At 54.7% G+C, this 20,293-nt stretch overlaps 3 protein-coding genes and 2 non-coding genes across 9 annotated transcripts in view; 2 read left to right on the top strand and 3 right to left on the bottom strand.

Moving 5' to 3' along the window:
- Dnmt1 (DNA methyltransferase 1) overlaps nt 1–2,610 on the top strand; it is a 51,711-nt gene extending 49,101 nt beyond the window's left edge. For all 4 annotated transcript variants that reach the window (XM_040729752.1, XM_040729753.1, XM_013119408.3 and 1 more), the window contains exons 35-39: nt 25–202; nt 528–723; nt 1,088–1,371; nt 1,926–2,019; nt 2,300–2,610. In XM_040729752.1, the coding sequence (XP_040585686.1) occupies nt 25–202; nt 528–723; nt 1,088–1,371; nt 1,926–2,019; nt 2,300–2,337 (790 nt within the window). In that variant the 3' untranslated portion in view covers nt 2,338–2,610. The remainder of the gene's footprint in view (nt 1–24; nt 203–527; nt 724–1,087; nt 1,372–1,925; nt 2,020–2,299) is intronic.
- Nucleotides 2,611–8,940: 6,330 nt separating this feature from the next.
- Nucleotides 8,941–13,243, top strand: Eif3g (eukaryotic translation initiation factor 3 subunit G). Its single transcript, XM_005078567.4, has 11 exons — nt 8,941–9,056; nt 9,172–9,218; nt 9,346–9,429; nt 9,533–9,621; nt 9,748–9,807; nt 11,386–11,490; nt 11,658–11,847; nt 12,411–12,518; nt 12,628–12,764; nt 12,859–12,965; nt 13,152–13,243. Exons 1-11 carry the CDS (start codon nt 9,037–9,039, stop codon nt 13,165–13,167), a joined length of 963 nt encoding a protein of 320 aa, XP_005078624.1. The 5' UTR covers nt 8,941–9,036; the 3' UTR covers nt 13,168–13,243.
- An 8-nt stretch (nt 13,244–13,251) lies between these two features.
- Nucleotides 13,252–18,997, bottom strand: LOC101835697 (suppressor of SWI4 1 homolog). Of its 2 annotated transcripts, XM_005078568.4 has the most exons (15): nt 18,861–18,997; nt 18,607–18,777; nt 17,988–18,089; nt 17,752–17,802; nt 17,489–17,659; nt 16,780–16,856; nt 16,490–16,597; nt 16,275–16,398; nt 16,113–16,191; nt 15,901–16,030; nt 15,663–15,829; nt 15,516–15,572; nt 15,113–15,128; nt 14,564–14,571; nt 13,252–14,451 (listed from the first exon to the last, which is right to left on the bottom strand). In XM_005078568.4, exons 1-15 carry the CDS (start codon nt 18,876–18,878, stop codon nt 13,358–13,360), a joined length of 2,373 nt encoding a protein of 790 aa, XP_005078625.2. In that variant the 5' UTR covers nt 18,879–18,997; the 3' UTR covers nt 13,252–13,357. The 2 variants fall into 2 exon arrangements, with proteins under 2 accessions (XP_005078625.2, XP_040585646.1); XM_040729712.1 differs by lacking the exons at nt 14,564–14,571; nt 15,516–15,572; nt 15,663–15,829; ... (8 more) ...; nt 18,607–18,777; nt 18,861–18,997 and having other exon boundaries at nt 15,000–15,374.
- LOC121133588 lies at nt 16,666–16,747 on the bottom strand. The gene has a single exon (XR_005870471.1). It is a non-coding gene; the product is annotated as a small nucleolar RNA U105B (small nucleolar RNA).
- On the bottom strand, nt 17,869–17,951 carry LOC121133587. The gene has a single exon (XR_005870470.1). It is a non-coding gene; the product is annotated as a small nucleolar RNA SNORD105 (small nucleolar RNA).
- Nucleotides 18,998–20,293: the final 1,296 nt, after the last annotated feature.

Genomic DNA, 20,293 nt, shown 5'->3' with positions numbered 1-20,293 from the left:
CTAAGAGGGCATCCTCTGCTGCAGGCTAACCTCGGGCCCCTTCCGAACCATCACGGTGCGGGATACCATGTCTGACCTCCCTGAGATCCAGAATGGAGCCTCGGCACCTGAGATCTCCTACAATGGAGAGCCACAGTCTTGGTTCCAGAGGCAGCTGCGGGGCTCACACTACCAGCCCATCCTCAGGGACCACATCTGCAAGGTAGCTGCCCTGGGTCTGGTGCTCCCTGGGGTCTTGCCTTGCCCAGCTCCTCTGGGCTTACCGCACCTCCACGGGCTTGCAAGCTCAGCAGCTCTGGGCTCCCACCCCTGTGCCAGTAGCATCATCAGACGGCATCCAAGCACCTCCCCCGGTAGCCCTCTCCTGACAGCCTTTCTGTGTGGGCTTGTCGTCCCTAGACCTTGCCTTTTGTGTGCTTCCCTGACTCCCCCGACCCTGTGCATTGTCTCCTCTTGATATAGGATCTGAGCCTCTGCTTCCCTTTTGTGCTTCCTGGCCTGAGTTTCAGCTGATATCTATGTTCTAGGACATGAGCCCGTTGGTGGCTGCCCGAATGCGGAACATTCCGCTGTTCCCAGGATCAGATTGGCGAGACCTGCCCAATATAGAAGTGCTGCTGGCAGACGGCGTGACAACCAAGAAGCTTCGCTACAACTTCCATGACAAGAAGAATGGCCGCAGCAGCACTGGTGCCATGCGTGGGGTCTGCTCCTGTGTGGAAGGTGTGACCCCAGGCTTGGTCTCCCCCTCACTCGGTGTTCCCCACAAACGTGACTCCAGCCCTGTGTGTGGCCTGCCACTTAGCAGGTGGCTTCTTGGGGTTCCCACAGTCCCGCTTGGCATATCTCCTTGCTAACCCAGAGGCTCTGTCCATCCCTGGGTGCTGCTAATTAAATGGCAGCCCGAGTGTGGAGGTAAACAGTTGTGCCTGTGACACAGGGGTACCAGATGCTGTGTCTGGATTAGGCAGTCATCAGAGCCCCCCTCTGGATGCCCCTTTGCAGAGACGAAGTGTCCCAAAGGGTCTGAGCCCCCACCCCCATAGCCTGACACCAACCCTGGCTATAGCACAGTGTTCTGTTGCAGCTGGCAAGGCCTGCGACCCCACGGCCAGGCAGTTCAACACCCTCATCCCCTGGTGCCTGCCGCACACTGGGAACCGGCACAACCACTGGGCCGGCCTCTATGGGCGCCTGGAGTGGGATGGCTTCTTCAGCACCACTGTCACCAACCCTGAGCCCATGGGCAAGCAGGGCCGTGTGCTTCACCCAGAGCAGCACCGGGTGGTGAGCGTGCGCGAGTGTGCCCGCTCCCAGGGCTTTCGGGACACCTACCGGTTCTTCGGCAGCATCCTGGACAGACACCGGCAGGTTAGCCCAGCATCAACCAAGCGGCCTCTGCTCTCATGTAGGGAGTAGAGCCCGGGGTTTGTGAGTTGGGCCATGTCACTGAGTGTGGGTTATCAGAAGTAACACAGTAGCACAAATGCCTTTCCTAGGCTGGCTGTCCCTAGTCAGGAACTATTGGAAGGAAGAGGCTCATGCCGGAAGCGCTGGCCTGGCCTGGGCTCCATGCTGTCTTGTTTGGCTCATAGTGGGAATCTAAGTGGGCTTGGGTATGTCTGTTTACTTCCAGATTTTCCTAAAGCCTTTTAAAAGCTCTCTGTTGGCCAGGTATGGTGACTCACACCTTTAATGCCAACACTAGAGGGGCAGAGGTAGGTTGATCTCTGGTTCTAGGCCAGCATGGTCTTGAAACAAAGACAAAACTGTTAGTGACCTGTGGGTCTGAGGACATCACAGTAGAAAGCATGTGCCATTTGAGAAGACTGTCCCCAATGCCCAGGTCAGAGTCCTGCCTTGGTCAGAGCTGAGGTAGGCCACTGAGCCTGGTGTCAATCTCGTGTTGCCTCTTCTTCCCACAGGTGGGTAACGCTGTGCCGCCTCCACTGGCCAGAGCCATTGGCCTTGAGATAAAGCTCTGTATGCTGGCCAGAGCTCAGGAGATGGCTTCAGCAGGTACGTGCAACTTCCCTTGTGGGCAGCTCTAGGTCCTAGGACTGGGGTGCACCACAAACTCGGACAGTAGTGGAGGCCAGGGCTGACTGCACAGTGGTTTTGGAGGTGGTGTGAGCAGGCACTGGCCTCAAGTAGCACTGACCCAGACACCAGGGTGCAGAGACTTCGGGAAGATGGCTCAGCCCTGAATGTTCCCAGCTGCCGCCGGTTCTCCAGGCCAGCCATGAGCTTCCATGCTGTGTGTGTGCTCAGGATGACTTCTCCTTTCCTTTCTCCTCAGCTGCAGTTAAAGTTCAGGAAACTGACATGACGGACTAGCTCTGCTCTACCCAGACCCCACATGCACTGGTGTTGTGTTTAACCTGTCCAACCCCACCATTGAAATGTTGTGCAGTGTCTTTGGCCGTGACTGACACTAAGCTGTTTGTGTGAGGTTTGCTCTGTGACCAAGCCGTGCAGTGTATTCTGGATTTGAAAGTCTTTTGGTTTTTAATTCCGTATTCTGTCAGCTCTGCCACTGTGAGTGGCAAGCAAGACTTGATGTAGTTTTTATATGTTGCATATTTCTTCAATAAAGTGCTCTGTAAAGCATCCCAGAAGTGTCGGTTTATCTGCTGCTTCCCCCAACAGAGGAGGGGGCGGGGTCCCCAGCCGCCTCTGCCTCACCAGACACACTTCTGTGATTTAGTTCTGGCCAGTGAGAGGCAAATGAACTTGGTAGTAAGGCTTTCCAGAAAGCCTCTTAGAAAATGGTCTTAGTTATCTCCATGGCTACTCTGCCCTTCCTGTTTTGGAGTTGACTTACTGTGGTGTCTGCTAATGCGGCGGCATCCTGTGACCATGAGGAAGACCTGGATGGTGGTGCGAGGAGGGGCTGCCCTCCAAACCCCGGTCTGTCTGCTCTCAAGCAGGACCCCCGTTGGCTTAAAACCCGCCTGTGCTGACTGCATCTGAATTCTACATGAGCAAAGCTTCCGTTTGTCCTCAGGAAATGCCACCTAGAAGATGCAAACATACTGCTCCTCACTCCATGAGGTAAAAGCCCTTGGGAGCAAAAAGGTGTGATCTGAACTGTGCTGAGCACATCCTGTAGCCCTTCTCTTCTGGCTCAGAAATGTCTTGAGGAAGACCCCTGGTCATTGGGTGTGGCTTGGTATATACACATACCTTTTTTTAAAGATTTATTTATTTAAGCCGGGCGTTGGTGGCGCACGCCTTTAATCCCAGCACTCGGGAGGCAGAGGCAGGCGGATCTGAGTTCGAGACCAGCCTGGTATACAAAGTGAGTTCCAGGACAGCCTCCAAAGCTACAGAGAAACCCTGTCTCGAAAAACCAAAAAAAAAAATTATTTATTTATGAATACAACATCCTGCCTCCATGTCTGTCTGCAGGCCAGAAGAGGACACCAGATTTCATTATAGATGGCTGTGAGCCACCATGTGGTTGCTGGGAATTGAACTCAGGATCTCTCCAGCCTCTACACATACCTTTTTTTTTTATGCACTTTGTAACTGTGTCAGACCTGTTTGCCTTATAGCTCTGCCTGGCTTAGCAATTGTGGCATTCCTCCTGCCTCTGCCTTCCAAGTGCTGGTGTACTCTACTAGACCTAGCAGTAACTGTCTGCAGGCCTAAGCTGCCTAGGCTAGCTTGGCACTCAGTCCTCCTGCCTCACCCTCCCCAAACCCCATGTTGAACTGCCACCACACCCAGCTACAATTGGGGCTGGGGGGATGTATTTATGTGTAAATGGAAACTTGTGCCTTTGGGCCTATATGGACCGTGGGCTATTGTCTCCTGAGTGAAATTGTGAGGGTGGCCTCCATGTTGTCTTGTAGTGGACATGTGCCAAACTGTCACGCCCACACATGCTGGCCCATGTGGGCTGCATGACAACCACTGCATGCTCTTCCTTCAGAGCTCAAGTCCAGGTTTTATTTTTGGGAACAGAAACCGGAAGGTAAGGATCCCTGACCAGAACAGGCCTGAGTTTTTTCTGAGACTGTGTCATGTGCTCGGGCTCTGCCTGCCCTAACACATCTAACTTACGGGAGAGAACCCATGCTAGGCAAGCACACTCCCAACTGATCCAATTCCCCAGCTCAAGTTTTTCTAAACTGGGTGCTGGCGCACACCTCTAATCCCAGCACTCGGGAGGCAGAGGCAGGCAGATCTGAGTTCAAGGCCAGCCTGGTCTACAGAGAAACGCTCACGGGAAGTGGTGGAAACTGGGGAGTGCACTCTCCCACCTGTGTGGGTTCTGAGGACTTGGTCGCCAGGGTTGCATATCCAGCACTCACCAAGTCACTTGCTGCCCCAGAGTAGGGGTTTTGTATTGAGTCAGATTCTTACTAGGCAGCCCTGTGTCTGTCCTTCCTATTACTGTGGAGACACCGTGACCAAGGCAGCTTACAGAACTGAATTGGGTGCTTGTTTAGTTTCAGTCTGATCAAGGGAGGGCAGCAGACAGGCATGGTGCTGGAGTGGTAGCTGAAAACTCGCATCTGATCCACAAGCAGGGGCCAGAGACACGGCCTGGAGTGAAATCTTGAAACAAAGTCCACCCTCACTGACACACCAATAAGGTTACACCTCCTAGTCCTTTCCAAATAGTTCCACCAGCTAGGGACAATCATTCAAATATATGAGCCTAGTGTGGTTCGAATCACCACACCCTGGTTGGCCACAAAACATCTGCCTGCCCCTGCATCACCAGCACAGCATTATGGGTGTGCTGTCACTCCTGACGGGTTTTAATTGCATGTTTTGGGGATAGGGGTTGAAACAGGCTATGTAGTCCTGGCTGACCTGGAAACTCACTATGTAGACCAGACTGGTCTCAAATGTAGTGCCATCTTGCCTTGCCAGTGAGCTCGTGATAGTGGCCACATCCTTTGTGCGTGGTTTCAAGTGCAGATGTGACCCATTATAAGGAGGGGCTGGCTCTCCATCTTGGGTTGTAGAGCGTCGGAAGGGCAGAGACTGACTGCATCTGTCTGTGTGCCTCCCCGTCCTCTCCCAGCGAGCCAGCCCCTCCTCTACCTTATGATGGGTACAAAATCTGAAAACATGCCCAAAAGGTGTGGCCACCACAAGTTCACTGGCAAGATAAGATGTCACTACACTCAAACTCAGATGGCTGGGCGGTGGTGGCACTTGCCTTTAATCCCAGCACTCGGGAGGCAGAAGCAGGCGGATCTCTGGGAGTTCGAGACCAGCCTGGTCTACAAGATCGAGTTCCAAGACAGACTCCAAAGCCACAGAGAAACCCTGTCTCAAAAACCAAAAAAAAAAAAAAAAAAAAAAAAAACCTCACAGACATATGCCTGCCTCTGCCTCCCGAGTGCTGGGATTAAAGGTGTGCACCACCATGCCCAGCTGTTGCGTTGTATTTAGTGTGCCAACATGTGGCCCTCGGGTCCCCTGGTGCACATGTGCTCAGAGGAAAACTTTTGGAATTTCCTTCCACCGAATGCTCTTACTGGCTAAGTCACCTACGCTTGAGAATGTTTTTTGTGAACCAGTACTCTTGTTTTCACCATTGGAGAAGTGCCTTAGTTACTTTGGAGTTCTTAAAGAGGAACAACAAGCCCTTCATTGACCCCTTCCTGCCAGTTGTACCTAAGTGTAAACTGTTTATTGTTACAGAAACCTGTTTCCACTAACCAAACCAACTGAGCATAGAGGTGGAGGCTAGAGAGACAACTCAAGAGTTAAGACCTGGGTTTGCCGGCCAGCACCCACCTAATGGATTACAACTACCTGTAACTCTAGTAATCCCAGGAGTCTGGCACCCTCTTCTGGCCTCTCTGGGTACTGTACTTATGCATATACACAATGAGGGAAAACACTCATATACATCAAAACAAAACTGAGATAGGGTCTCATGCAGCCCAGACTGGCCCTGAACTTCTATCCCTCCTGCCCAAACCTCCTGGGTGCTAACGTGACAAGCAGCATGCGCTGCTACTGTGCCCTGAGCTTGCTGCTGATCCACACGGCTCCATGGTGGGGTGGGGTGGGAATGGTGACAGTCACTTGTAAGGGGTCAGGACACTCGGTCAGTCTCTCCAGTGCAGCTTTGAAAGGCCTGCTGTTTCCATTTCCTTTTGATTTGTGCATGTATGTGCCTATGAGTGCATGTGTGCAGGCCAGAGGAGGCCAACAGATGTTCTCTGGCGCTGGGCGGCGCACACCTTTAATCACAGCACTCAGGAGACAGATCAGGAACTGCTCGCTGGAGCCTGGTGGGCTCACCCTTGGGCACACAACTCAAGTTGATGACTGTCCCTTTCTAGAATCCACATCTGCCAGTAGTTTAGCAGGCAGGGTGTGGACCCGTGAGGTCCTGCTCATCCACACCTGACTGTTGACAGACCAATGCCATGCAGCTTCGCTGCAGAAGCTGCTGAGACATGTCTGCAACGTGTCCTGTCCGCAGGGCAGGCTTACACTTTCCTGCCCTCGTTTCAGTGGCGTACATGCTCACACTCAAGCATCACTTGTTCTAAGTATCCTGAGCAGCCCTGGGGCTGCAGCACCTCCCTCCACTGTCCAGGCCGCAGGCGTGTTTTTTTGAGACAGCATCTCACTTTGTAGCAAGTTCGATGTGGCCTTGACCTTGGAGTTGCTTGCTTCCTTGGCCTTCTGAGTGCTGGGATTATTGGAGTGAGCAATGGTGGTTGTTTTGAGACAGGCTTTGCTCTGTAGCTCAGGCTAACCTAGGGCTCCATTTGTGTAGGCCCAGGCCAGTCTCAAACCAGCAGTAATCCTACCCCAGACTCTTCCAGTGCTGAGGTTGTAGGTGTGAGTCAACATGTGTTTCTGTCCACTTCAAAGGATTTATCTAGTGTATGGTAGAGGGCTGATGTTTCTTAAGGTAAACACCTAGAAGCAGGTAGAAAACTACAAGATTTGAGAGATCCATTAAATCCCCTGTAGATGCTGCAGAATTATATTCTGTTTCTGAATTAGAGGCTCCTGAAGCCCAGGCTGTTCTCAGACTCCTTGTGTAGCTGAGACTGGCCTTGAACCCTTGATCTTCCTGCCTTCATTTCTGGAGTGCCCATAGATCAAGTGTGCTTCTCCCCTCCCCACCCCCCAAAGAGAGTGGCTTGAAAGGCAGCCCGGCATGGCGGCAAAAACTCAAGCCTTAAATCTGCCTCCTCAAAGATAAAGCACAGTGCCAAGGTGAAGGTGAGTTTAAAGCCAAGGCTTTCCACGGTGATAGAAAAGTGTGCGGGGCCTGAAGACAGCTCAGCGGGCAAACCCTTGCAGCCAAGCCTCATGGCCTGAGTTAGAGCTCTGGCTCCCAGAAGGTGAGAAGCAACTCCTCAAAGTTTTCTCTGATCACACAAGTGCACACAAGATAAAAACAAAACAGATGCTTAAAATAAACTTTTTTTTTGGTTTTTTGAGACAGGGTTTCTCTGTGGCTTTGGAGGCTGTTCTAGAACTAGCTCTTGTAGACAAGGCTGGTCTAGAACTCACAGAGATCCATCTGCCTCTGCCTCCCCGGTGCTGGGATTAGAGGCTTGCGTCACCACTGCCTGGTTTAAAAGAAACTTTTAAGAGTAGATTGTGGAAGATGTCTTTAATCCTGCGCTCGGTAGGCAGAGGAATGTGAATCTCTATGAGTTTGAGGCCAGCCTGGTCTACACAGTGATACTCTGTTTTGTTTTTGTTTTTAAAGGCTGATCCTGGTGGTGCACACCTTTAACCCCAACACTAGGGAGACAGAGGCAGGAGGATCTCTGTAAGCTCTTTGAGGCCAGCCTGGTCTACAGATAGGCTTCAAAGCTACACAGAGAAACCCTGTCTCAAAAAACAACAACAACAACAACAAAAAACAACAAAGAAAGAAAGGAAAGAAAAGAAAAAAGCAAAAATAAAAACAGCCAGGTGGTGGTGGTGCACGCCTTTAATCCCAGCACTAGGTTGGTAGAGGCAGGCAGATCTTTGTGAGTTCGAGACCAGGACAGCCTCCTATGCCACAGAGAAACCCTGTCTTGAAAAACAAACAAACAAACAAAACAAAAACAAAAACCATTTTTTGTGTTGTCTGGATTTTGCATTTCAGTAGTCAATTTTTTGTTTTGTTTTTGTTTGGTTGGTTTCTTTTTCTTTTTTTTTTTTTAAACAGGGTTTCCCTGTAGCCCAGGCTGTCCTGCACTTACTTTGTAGACCTCAAACTCAGAAACCTACCTGGCCCTGCCTCCACAAGTGCTGGGATTAAAGGTGTGCATTGCTGCACACACACCCACACACACAGCTCCGTGATACAAATTCTGAGTGCTGGGAATATAGGTCATCACAAGTGCGCCTACATGGCTGCTTTCCATCCGCACTCGCGTCCCACACTAAGAAAGAGCTTCTTGGAATGCGTGTTCCCAGAGGCTCAAGTAAGGAAGATTATATCAGAGCTCTAGGGGTGTAGCTCTGAGGAAGGACAAAAGCTTAGTATGGGAAACAGTTTAAGATGATATTGGTAGAGCTTGCAAGATGTCTTTGCAGCTAAGAAGACTTGCTGCAAAGCCTAAAGACCTGTGTTCAATCCCCAGGAGGATAAATTGGAGAGATTGCTGAGTTCAAACCCAGCCTTCAGTACATCAAGCCTTTCAGGCAAGCATCCAGTTCAAGGCCAATTCAATGCCTGTAATTCAATGGTGCTCATGCCTGTAATTTCAGCCCTTCGGAAGTTGAGGCAGGAGGATTGTCCAGAATTGCTGGCTATCCTAGCTACAGAGTGATACTGACTTATAATCCCATCACCCAAAAAAGATGGGGCGGGGGCGGACGGAGAGTTTAGGAGCGAGCGTTTAGCATGGTCTCTCCTGGACCTCTTTCCCCTTGGGTCCCAGTACTTTGCGGCACCCGAGACGCGCGTGCCCACTTTTGTCCACACGGAGGCGCTGTGCTCGCCGCGGTCTGGCTGCTCTAGGCGGCACCGGAAGCCTCGTTCTTCCCGCGCTTCCGCTCTCTACCCGGGCTGGGAGCTGCGTGGAGCTAGACTTCGCGATGCCGACCGGCGACTTTGAGTGAGGACGGGGCGGTGGCGGGTTCTCCGGAGGGGCGGTGGGGGGCAGCCCTGGTGTGCGGTGGTCCGGGCGGCGCGGGGGTCGGGACCCGCTCACCCGTCTCGTGTCCCCGCAGCTCGAAGCCCAGCTGGGCCGACCAGGTGGAAGAGGAGGGCGAGGACGGTGAGTGTCGGGAGCGGCCCCTCCCGCCCTGCCCCGGCGGGAACTGAGTCCCCAGAGTTCCCCCACCGTGGTTGACAGCCCCAGCCCCGTGGCCCACTTTTCCTCCTCCCCGCATTCCCTCTGACAGACAAGTGTGTCACCAGCGAGCTCCTGAAAGGAATCCCTCTGCCCACCGGTGACACCAGTCCAGAGCCTGAGTTACTGCCCGGAGGTGAGCCACACCCAGCCCCGCCATCTCCCTCCTGCCCACCCTCAAGCCTATTGTCCAGCCAGACCCCGCTCTGCGGGACTCAGCTTCTGTCCCCTTCCTACAGACCCACTGCCGCCTCCCAAGGAAGTGATCAACGGGAACATAAAGACGGTGACGGAGTACAAGGTGGACGACGATGGCAAGAAGTTCAAGGTGAGCAGAGGGCCGCGTGCCCGGTGCTCAGGGCGCTGGGTGGCTGATGTCGGTGGGGGTGTGGGTTTGCATTGGTGAGGAAGGCCTCGGGATTCTGGAAGGACTCCTCTCTCTTTCCGTCTTCAGATTGTCAGAACCTTCAGGATTGAGACCCGGAAGGCATCAAAGGCTGTGGCGAGAAGGAAGGTGAGACCCTCCTGTCTCATTTTGGTGTGTCTGGAGGGGTCCCCAGGATTGACCCGGAGGAGTTGGGAAGCCCTTTCCTGTGGATGTAGAATTGGAAATTTAGGGTCCAGGAGTAGGTGAGGGTGTTTTTTGTTTTGTTTTCCCCCTTTTGTGTGCTCCTGCGTATAGTGTCAACTCCTCCAGCACGTTCCTCTTGGATTGAGATTTCGTCATCAGGAATTAGATTTGGCCACCTATCCCCGGTGAGCCTGCTGTCTCTGCCTTCTGAGATAATAGTTGCACGCATCTGTGCCCAGCCTGTCATTGTGGGTGCTTGGGATTTAACTCTCATGGGTACTTTTGTGACAAATAATTTGCTAACTGAGACATAATCCAGCCCTTGGGTTTTTGGTTTTTTGTGTTGTTATTTTTGAGAGGCTCTTGTTGTGTAGTCTTCAAATTCTAAATCTTTCTGCCTAGCCTCCTGGGTCCTGACTTAGATTCTTACTCCTTTGTTCTGTCTACCTGAAGAAACAAGCAGCCTCTGCTGGGCAAGGGGCAGGGGCTTCTGGAGAAGGACAGCAGTGCCCTGAGAGCAAGGCTCGGTGCCAGGCACTCGGGCTGGGGAGGCTCCCGTTTTACAGGAGGGAGGTCTGGCTTAACTAGCTTAAGGTTCCTGTGATCTGAGTGACTCTTGGACATGCTCCAGCTTCCTTCCTGGTGGGAGCTGACCCTGCACTTGCCTGGAACCTGCAGAGGCGGCACAGTTGTGTGTGTCTCCTTGTGGTGTGTGTCGAGGGTCGTGAATGCCTGTACATTCACACACAGGCCAGAGGAGGGTGTGGGTGACTACTGTATCATGTCACTCTGCAACTTACTCTCTTTAGATCAGGGCCCCTGCTTAACTCTTTTGTTTGTTTCTTTTTTGTTATTCAAGACAGGGTTTCTCTGTGTAGCTTTGGAGCCTTTCTTGGACACTCAGACTAGGCTGGCCTCGAACCCACACAGATCTGCCTGCCTCTGCCTCTCAAGTACTTGCATTAAAAACATGTACCACCACCACCTGGCTCATACTTAACTTTTTTTTTTTCTCGAGACAGGGTTTCTCTGTATTGTTTTGGAGGCTGTTCTAGAACTCGCTCTGTAGACCAGGCTGGCCTCGAACTCACAGAGATCCACCTGCCTCTGGGATTAAAGGCGTGCGCCACCAACACCTGGCTCATACTTAACTTTTTATATGAGAGTTTGGGAATGGAACTCGGGTTCATGCATGTACAACTGGTTTTACAACTGAACCTCTTTACCAGTACCCGCCCTCCACCTCCCTCCCCTCTGTCTCAGCCTTACACAGCATAGCTCAGGCTGGTTTTGAACTTGTATGTCTCAGGATGACCTTGAGCTTGGAATCTTCCGTTTCCACTTCCAGGTGTTGGGGTGACAGTTGGGTACCGCCTCACCTAGCTTAGGAAATGAGGGTTGTCCCCATCATCACATGGAGGCCTCTGGGGGTTTAAGGCCCTGACATGGCTGTCTGGGATAGGCCACTCTGGCATCTTACCTGCCCTTGTCCTCGTTTTCCCTGCCCTTCTGCGAGCCCAGAACTGGAAGAAGTTTGGCAACTCGGAGTTTGACCCACCGGGACCCAATGTGGCCACCACCACAGTCAGCGATGACGTCTCCATGACCTTCATCACCAGCAAAGAGGTGAGCAGGGTGACGCTGGGACCCAGCAGTGCAGGGACACGGTCACACACAGACACACAGACAGACAGACAGACAGACAGACAGACAGACAGACAGACACACACACACACACACACACACACACACACACACGCCCCTCTGAGCCACCCCTCCTTGTTCCCCACCAGGACCTAAACTGCCAGGAGGAGGAAGACCCAATGAACAAGCTCAAGGGCCAGAAGATTGTGTCCTGCCGCATTTGCAAGGGCGACCATTGGACCACCCGCTGCCCGTACAAGGACACACTGGGGCCCATGCAGAAGGAGCTGGCCGAGCAGCTGGGCCTGTCTACTGGGGAAAAGGAGAAGCTCCCCGGAGGTGGGCCTGGGGCATGGGAGGGGCCTCAACTCTTCCTTTTGAAGTGAGCTCTTTTCTTTCTCTGGCCAGGTTTGAGTAGCCTCTGCCAGGGCACCCTCAGATACCTCATTTGCTTGGGGCATGGTCGTTCCTGTGTACACGTGGCTGGTGACTTATTCTAACGTGTGTGTGTGTGTGTGTGTGTGTGTGTGTGTGTGTGTGTGTGTGTGTGTGTGTGTGTGTTTGTCCCATGTGTTGGACTCAGTGTGACTCCGTAGGTCAAAATCTAATGTGCCTTGTAGGTGGCTGCCTCTTGGTGAGCCCAGGGACACCCTCCCTGGGTCATGAGCCTGCAGTCTGGGTGCTGAGAGACTGTGTTCTCTAGCTCGTGGGGCTCTGTGGTGCTGGGCTGTGGTGCCAGGCCCACATCTGTCCTGTGGCTTGTTCACTGTACCCATATTGTTGTCAGTAGAGACTTTGAAGGGTAGTAGCTTCTGGATGTGACCTTTGGGGTCACCAAAGGATGACTGAATGCCTGTAGCTCAGGGCTGGGGCTGAATGTGACTTTGTCCACTGCTTTCCAGAGCTGGAGCCTGTGCAGGCCGCCCAGAACAAGACAGGGAAGTATGTGCCCCCGAGTCTCCGGGATGGGGCCAGTCGCCGTGGGGAGTCCATGCAGCCGAACCGCAGAGGTGAGGGGCGAGGAATAGCCTGGGTTCAAGTAGATAAAACTAGACCTGCAATTATCCAGTATTGTGGGCGTGGGGTCTAACTTGGGTGTGCTTCTCACTGTCTACACAGCCGACGACAATGCCACCATCCGCGTTACTAACCTGTCTGAGGACACGCGTGAGACTGACCTCCAGGAGCTCTTCCGGCCTTTTGGCTCCATTTCCCGCATATACTTGGCCAAGGACAAGACCACTGGCCAGTCCAAGGTGAGTGGGCTGGTCTGGGAATGGGTGACTGGATAGTACCAGTCCTAGGACCCACTTCTTACCCCACTCCTGACTATCTGCCCCTGGCCCCCAGGGTTTTGCTTTTATTAGCTTCCACCGCCGGGAAGATGCTGCACGAGCCATTGCAGGGGTTTCTGGCTTTGGCTACGACCACCTCATCCTCAATGTGGAATGGGCCAAGTAAGATGTCCTTCCCACCCTTCCCACATCCTCTGTAGCCCACTATGGCCTGCACCAGCTGTGTGGTACCAGGCCTGTCTGAAGGAAGGTCCTTTATTGTGCTCTGGGAAAAACTTGGCCACTGTGCTTAAGCAGGCAAGGCCTGGGCTTCCCTGGTGTGTCCTTACCTCCTCCCTCTCTTTCCAGGCCATCAACAAACTAATAAGACACTTGCTGCCTGCTGCTGTCACCCAGACCCTCAGGAACAGAAGGCTTCCATTAAATAGACTCCAAACACACTTGTGTCTTGCTTGTTCTCATGGGTCTCTGTTCTTGGGAGGTGGGGGTAAGGGGTGCTGGTCCCTGGTGAGGGGAGGGGTAGCTGGGGGACTTTGAGCACTTCAGGGCTGTGGTCACAACCCAGCCTTTGAGGAGGAGGCTTCAGGGCTCAGCTGGCTTAGGGATGTGGCTGCGCTGGCTAAAGGCAGGTCTTGGCAAGGGCTCTGCTCCTCAGGGTTCCCGTGGCATGGGTGGCAGTTCAGGCTGGGTGCCACAGCCATGTAGAGCAGGGGGTGTATGCATGTGGCCAGGGGCACAAGGATGCGTGTTGTCTGGTACACAAAGAAGGCCCTGGGGCTTAGCGCTGCCACAGCCTCTGACTCACTGCTGAAGCTGGGGCAGCGCTCCATCCAGCGCAGCATGGCGTTCACGTGCAGCACTTGGGTGATGTGGTAGGGAGCGTAGGAGCAGGCGTAGAGAACCACACCGCTCGTGACCAGCACTACCACACGCAGTTTCTGGGCTGCAGTCATGCTTGGGCTGCGCAGCACCACCAACCCTAGGGCACTGTAAGCCATCAGGGTGAGCAGCAGCGGCAGGACGCCACCCAGACACGCCAGCACCAGGCTGTAGGTTCTGAAGGTTTCTAGCTGGCTGTCCTCCATCATCCCCAGGCACTTGATACAGGCCTCATGGTTAAATGCACTGCATGGTCCAAGTCCTTCACGGAGCCGATTCTGATGGGAGAAGCCGAGCATGGGGGCAGCCAGCAGGATGGCCATGGCCCAGCTGGCCGCACTGGCAGCCCAGGCGTGCTTGGGCCGCAGGTGTCTCCGCGTAAAGAAAGGATGCACAACCACCATATACCGGCTGAGGCTGATGCAGGTGATGAAGATGATGCCGCCCAGCAGGTTGCAGGTAAAGACAAAGCGCTCCAGGCGGCAGGCCACCTCCCCAAAGCTCCAGTTTTTGGGTGGGTAGAAGTAGGCAGCCAGAGGAGGTAGTGTGAGTGCATAGCATAGGTTGCTGACCGCCAGCTGTACAGAGAAGACCACAGCCGGATGCCAGGGTCTCTGCTCTTGGGTGATAAGGCGGTACAGGGCCAGGCCATTGCCCAGCACTGCCACCAGGAACTCTGCCATCAGGATGGCCCAGAGGTAGTCCTCCTGAAAGCTCCTGTACATCTTGTCAGCAGCTTCCACAAACTTTGCCTGGCAGGACTTGTTACCTGTGGGCACAGCAAATGAGCCTCAGCCCAGCTCCTGCATTGCATGCATACCAGCTCCTGCAAGCCAGTGGTGAGCAAGTGGAGGCCTGCATGTAAATACAGCCTGGCAGGCCCCTATCGCTACCTGGAAAGGGACCAGCCTACCTTCAGGTGGAAGGGGCCAGGGTCACATTCAGTCTGGTTTTGAACCAAGACCCTGAGTCTGTGTGTGCAGTCACCATGCAGGGCGGTTCCCACCACACTTGCCCTCTGCTAGATTCAAGCAGAGGTGCCCACAGGTATCAGCCAGGGTTGCTACTCAGCACCCTTATTTCCCAGCAACTCCACCCCAATTCACTGAGCCTTGCTTTGTTCCTACACAGCCATTCTTACTGACCAGGTAGCCTCTTCAAAGTATCAGACTGCTTCTGACAGGCTACCCCACTCCCTCAGCAGTCCGTACACCCACCCGATCCTTAGATATGCTCCTCCACGCTGGTATCTAGTGGGATCTGGTCAGCCCCATAGGGCACACGTCCCGTGTCTTAACTGACCGAGTGTTAATTTACCTGAGAGGGCAGCCATGGTCCTCACAGCAGCTCTAGGTTACAGAAGGTCCCTCCTGGGTTCCCAGCAGTGTGGCCACTGGCCCATCTCAACTTGCATAGCCAGTCAGGGTGACACCTCCCACTTTCTCCCTGCACCATCTGGGCTGGGCCTGTCTGAATCTTGGCCTGTCACAACTAAGTACTGTTAGCCCCAGCCCCACCCCAACCAGTGAGACCGACTCAAAAAAAAAAAAAAAACGCCATGTTCAGGTTTATTGGAGGTAAGAACTGGGTAGTTCCTTTATGAAAGGAAACCAGGCTGCACTGGAGCCCAAGGTAGCTCCCAAGCCCCAATGTGGGGCATCCATGGTCCACCCACTGCCAAGCAGGCTCAGGCTCTTCTTGAAGGCTGGCCCAGGTTGTGGCGTGTGGCTCTGGGTCCCAGCTTGGTCTTCACTCCTTGGGATCTACCCTTTGGTTTTGGAGGCCGCCAGTTGCGGCCTTGGCCTGAGACAGGCCTCTGTTTCTTCCCTTGATGCTTCTTGCCTGGAGGGCCTCCCTGCCGTCTCCGCTTGGCCACTCTAGGGAACATATCTGTAGGGAGAGAATGGTCAAAGGCCTCACGAATGAAGGAATGAAGGAACTCCTCCGGTGTCAGCACCACAGACAGACCCTGCCACACACCTTCATCAGGCTCCTCGCCCACGGCCTGGCGAAAGTATTCGGCGTCATCCTCCTCCTCCTCAAGCGGCCCGGCCCCCACTGCCTCTGGAGGTGCCCCAGGGTCCTCAGCGTCACTGTCACCATCGACCCCCGTACGGGCTCGCTTCATGCCTGCCAAGCTCTTCTTCCTGGAGAACAGTGTCACAGGTTGGCTTGCTCAGGTTCCCGCCCACCTCTCCGCCCACTTGCCTTTGCATACTTGTGGGCTTCTCGAAGTTCCCGCTTGCGTTGTAAGTTCTCAGTCTGCTGGTTCTGACGCTGGGCCTTGAGCCGCAGTTTCTCCTCCTTTGCTGCCAAGATGGCCTGCAGTTCCTCCTCAGTCTTGTGCACTGTGAGCGAAGACCAGACACACCCGTCAAGATCACAGCGGGACCCAGAACTGTCCTAACAGGCTGTGCCCGGTCCTCTTACCAAAACTGTGGAAGAGCACATTGCCATTCCCAACACCTTCCTGGATCTTAATGAGCTGCAGGGTCATCCGGGGCCCAATCTGGAGATACATGGAGGAGAGGGTCAGGCTGGCCTCAGGACTGAAGGCCATGAAGGCCATGGAGCCCCTAGAGCCCTCCTCACCTCAGTAAGTCTGATGGCACTCTGCTGGGCCTGCATGTTGCCTCGGCCAGCCACAGCCTGGGGCAGCTCTGTGATGTTGTGCTCGCCATCTGGCTCCGCCTCGCTCTCTGACAGCCCCGCACCCCTGAGGGGGATAGCAGGTTACCTTCAGTGCTCCACAGGGCAGCTCTGGGACTCCCGAGCTGCAACTGCCACCCACCCAAAACCTTTCTCACGTGGCCAGCAGCTCGCTGATGTCCTGCAGGCGGCTCATGTTGGGAAACTTCTCCTGCAGGAGCTTCTTCATGCCGCGGCTGGCACCCACGGGCACCACTTTGATGCTGCTGCAGTGGGAGGAGCAGAGGGGGTCTGAAGAGTCCCAGGGTCCCAGGTCAGCTCCCGCCCTCCCTCCTGTGCGTGCATCAGGGCGTTTACTTTGAGTCTTTGAGCAATCACACGGTCTCAGCAGCAGAGTTCTCATCAGGTGCACGTGGAAGCCCACCCTGATCCTCCCACCAACACTCACTAGTGCCGGAAGTCCAGCTCCTGGGAGTCCGGGTTGTAGTTAATGAGGAGGCAGCGCTTAATGGTGTTCAGGTTCACCTGGGGGGCCAGAGAGAGGTTCCAACCAGGCATGAGCAATGACTCCCTCCAGCAGCCTGCATCTGTGGCAGGCACTAGGGATGCTCCATAGGGATGCAACCAGTGTCTACAGACTGTATGGAGCACTGGCTCAGCTGCAGGACTTTCTAAGTGGCACCTTGTAATGAGCCTAATCTGAGACCCACCGGGGCCGGGGTTAGCAGCTGAAACTGTAGTTCTGCTGGCCTTGGTGGCTGAGGCAGGAAGATTACAAGTCTAAGCTCAGCCTGGGCTAACACAAGGCCTTGTGTCGAGAAACAAGAAATGTAGCTCAGTCGGCAGAGTGCTTGCCTAGCACGCCTACCATACAAAGTCCAAGTCTGATTGCCAACGCCTGAAACCAAGTGTACACCACACAAGGTGTACTAAGCAAGGGAGAGATGGAGAGCCACAAGTTCAAGTCCAGCCTCAGCCACAGAGCAAGCTGGAAGCCAGCCTGAAACACAGGAGATCCTGTCTCAGTAATAACTGCACCAACCCCAGCCCCGCCCGAATTTAAGATCATGCCATAGTCTCTCCACACAATGAGGACGTGACATGGGGCCCAGCGTGCCTGCCCCTACCCAACGGCAGCTGCCAGAGATCGGGCCTACCGTGTGCACGTTGATGGACGGGAACAGGTTCTGGAACATGGTGGCCATGAGCTTGACGTGCATGCCCTGGGGGTTGAAGCTGTTGAGCACCAGGAGGGGCGGATGGTTAAACTGCTGCTCATGCATCCGGTGTCGGCGCAGGGAAGAGACCACATCCTTGACCAGTGTGTACTGGAGGGGAGGGTGGAGAGGGGCTGAGGACGTCTGTGTGACCAGGGCCCTCCCCAGGCAAGCTAGGCTTCCACATCACCTAACCCCCTCACCTTGTTGACCTGGAAGGTCAAAGTGGGGCCTCCCGGGAGGCGCATCAGCTTCTGCCAGAGAGAGGACGGGTGAGGGTGGAGGGGTGTGGCTGGGAGGGAGGGCGAGGGAGGGGGAGAGCTGCTCCATCGCTTCAGAGCGTTTACTTTGAAGCCGGCATCACAGCAGCTCAGGGCGGTGGGCTCATCACCAGACGGGAGCAGCGGGAGAGGGAGGGAAAGTCAGGGTTCCCACTCACCAAATAGACGCTGCTGTCCGTTTTGCTCAAGATAAGGAAGTGTGTGACACCGAGGGGGCCGGCCACTGCCACACAGTCCTTCAGTGAGTTCTTCTTCCGAACCTGGTAATTAGAAAGAGGAATGGATACAGATAGGTCCTTATTGAGCTAAGAAACGCAAACCGAGGCTTCTGAGATGTTATTTCTGACCCCCCCCAACTTTCTGGGGGCACCAGGGACTTAACTACTCCTGAGTCACAGCCCCAGCACGCACAAATACTTTTTGAAATTATTCTGTGTGCAATCGTGTAGGGGCGCACAGGCGGAGGTCAGAGGACAACCTTCAGGAGCGGGTTCGGGCGGATTGGACTCAGGCAAGCCCCCTCGGCTGCGGAGTCGTCTCTAGACTGCCCCCACGCCTGGGGCTTTACTTCTTTACACGAGCCCGCACTCCGTCCCACGGCTGGCCTCCAGCACAGGGCGCCCTGCCCTTCTCGGGCCTGGTTCCAGCGGAGCTGGGGATGCGGCGGGGGCTCCCGCCACAGGGGAGGCCGGCGCTGCTCCGCACCGGACTGAACCATCAACCTCTGGCCCCGAGCCGTCGCCGGGGCCTGGGGCTTGGAGGGCTGGGGATGCAGACCTGCAGGCGGGTGGCGGTGAGCGGCTCCATGACGCGCCGCACATCCAGGCTGAGTTGCTGGACGCTGCGACCCGCCCGGCCTCGCGTGAACACGAACGAGTGCGGCTGCGCGGCGTAGGCCTCGAGGTTGCGGAGCTGGGCCTGGGCGCGAGCGCGCTTCTGGTGCCGGGACTGCGGGGGCGACAGGCGGCCGGTGAGCGCCCCGGCTGCGACCCCCCCTGGGCCCCATGCCCGCCCGGGCCGCCGAGCCTCACCCGCCCCGACTGCCCCATGCTGCCTGCTCCTCCACGAGGTCGCCTCCGCTGCTTCCGGCGCGCACCGCTCACTTCCGACGCAGGGGGCTCAACGCGGACTTCGTGCTCTGTGGTCCACTTCCGGCGCCTCGTGGCTCGTGTGCGTCTTCCCACTTCCGGCGCTCCCGCCAGTGACGTCACTCGGCTACGTGGTTGAAGGACCAAGACGGAAGTAGACTTACTATGCGGGTTCCTGCGGAAACAGGGAGGGCCGCACAGTCACTCGAGGGTTCGGATCCCGATCCTGCATGTTTCTGCGAAAGACTCCCTCTTCTTACCTTCTCCTTCTAGGCTGGCTTGCAACAAACAGAGAACCGCTTGCCTATGCTGAGCTGTGCCCCTACGCCTGACTAGACAGGCTCACTCATTTACACGAGTGTATATATTAAATTTATATACATCTTTATGACAGGGTCTCACAGTGTAGCCCTGACTGGTCGGCTCACACAGGTCCGCGGGCCTGTCTTCCAAACACTGGGATGAATGGCATGTACCTCCATGTTTGCTCCCTTCCCAAATGCATCTATTTATCTGTGGTGGTGCAAACGCTAAGGCACCCACAGGGAGGTCAGAGGGTACCTGGTAAGAGTCGGTGTTCTCATTCCACAGTGTGAAGCCTGGAGATGGAATTCAGGTACTCAGTGGCCTCTACTCACTGAGCCATCTTGCCAGATCTCTACAAGTGTTTTATTTGTTATTTCCTGTGTGTGGGTATTTTGCCAGCTTGGATGTTTGTGTACCATTTCCATGCTTGGTGTCTGAGGAGGCCAGAAGAAGGCATCCTGAAGAGGGAACCAGAGTTACAGACGGTTGTGGGTTCTGGGGATCGAACCTGGGCTCTTGAAAGAAGCAGCCAGAGCGCTGGGTGGCTGCACGCCTTTATCCCCTATGGCTTTTCTTACATCCGTCCCTCCCTCACCCCTTCCCTCCTGCCTTTCCCCTCCCATTCTTTCCCTGTGCAGCCCACGCTGGCCTTGGAGTCAGCCTCCTCCTGCCAAGGAGGGCATCTTGCTGGCATCTGTCTCCCCATCTCTTGTATTTCCTCTTCTCTGAGGCTCCTAGCAGACCTATAACTAAGTGTCCTGTCTCCCTGCCCTCAATATAGAAAGATACCATCCCAGCACTCGGGAGGCAGAGGCAGGCGGATCTCTGTGAGTTCGAGGCCAGCCTGGTCTACAAAGTGAGTTCCAGTACAGCCTCCAAAGCTACAGAGAAACCCTGTCTCGAAAAACCAAAAAAAAAAAAAAAGATACCATGCTGATCCTGGCCACACTGGTCCCTGTCATATGGGGTTCAGTCAGGCAATGGATTGAACCCTGAGTGACCCCTCATCATTGTCTTTCAGATCTTGAGGGCTACTTCCACTCCCCAGCCCAGGGTCTCTTTCTGCAGGT

This window comes from Mesocricetus auratus, unplaced genomic scaffold (genome assembly GCF_017639785.1).
Source record: "Mesocricetus auratus isolate SY011 unplaced genomic scaffold, BCM_Maur_2.0 Super-Scaffold_100022, whole genome shotgun sequence".
NCBI lineage: Eukaryota > Metazoa > Chordata > Mammalia > Rodentia > Cricetidae > Mesocricetus > Mesocricetus auratus.
The sequence above is the reverse complement of the archived record's forward strand: the minus strand, read 5'-3'. Positions and strand labels throughout refer to the sequence as shown.

What these genes read in the sequence shown, in the direction of transcription:
- LOC101835697 (XM_005078568.4), bottom strand. An exon ending in TGACCTTCCAGGTCAACAAG is followed by an intron (nt 17,660 to 17,751) that starts GTGAGGGGGTTA and finishes CCTCCCCTCCAG; the next exon opens with TACACACTGGTCAAGGATGT. An exon ending in CGTCCATCAACGTGCACACG is followed by an intron (nt 16,857 to 17,488) that starts GTAGGCCCGATC and finishes CTGGCCCCCCAG; the next exon opens with GTGAACCTGAACACCATTAA.
- Eif3g (XM_005078567.4), top strand. Translation starts at nt 9,037, where the DNA reads ATGCCGACCGGCGACTTTGA. An exon ending in GCCTGAGTTACTGCCCGGAG is followed by an intron (nt 9,430 to 9,532) that starts GTGAGCCACACC and finishes CCCTTCCTACAG; the next exon opens with ACCCACTGCCGCCTCCCAAG. An exon ending in AGACCACTGGCCAGTCCAAG is followed by an intron (nt 12,765 to 12,858) that starts GTGAGTGGGCTG and finishes CCTGGCCCCCAG; the next exon opens with GGTTTTGCTTTTATTAGCTT.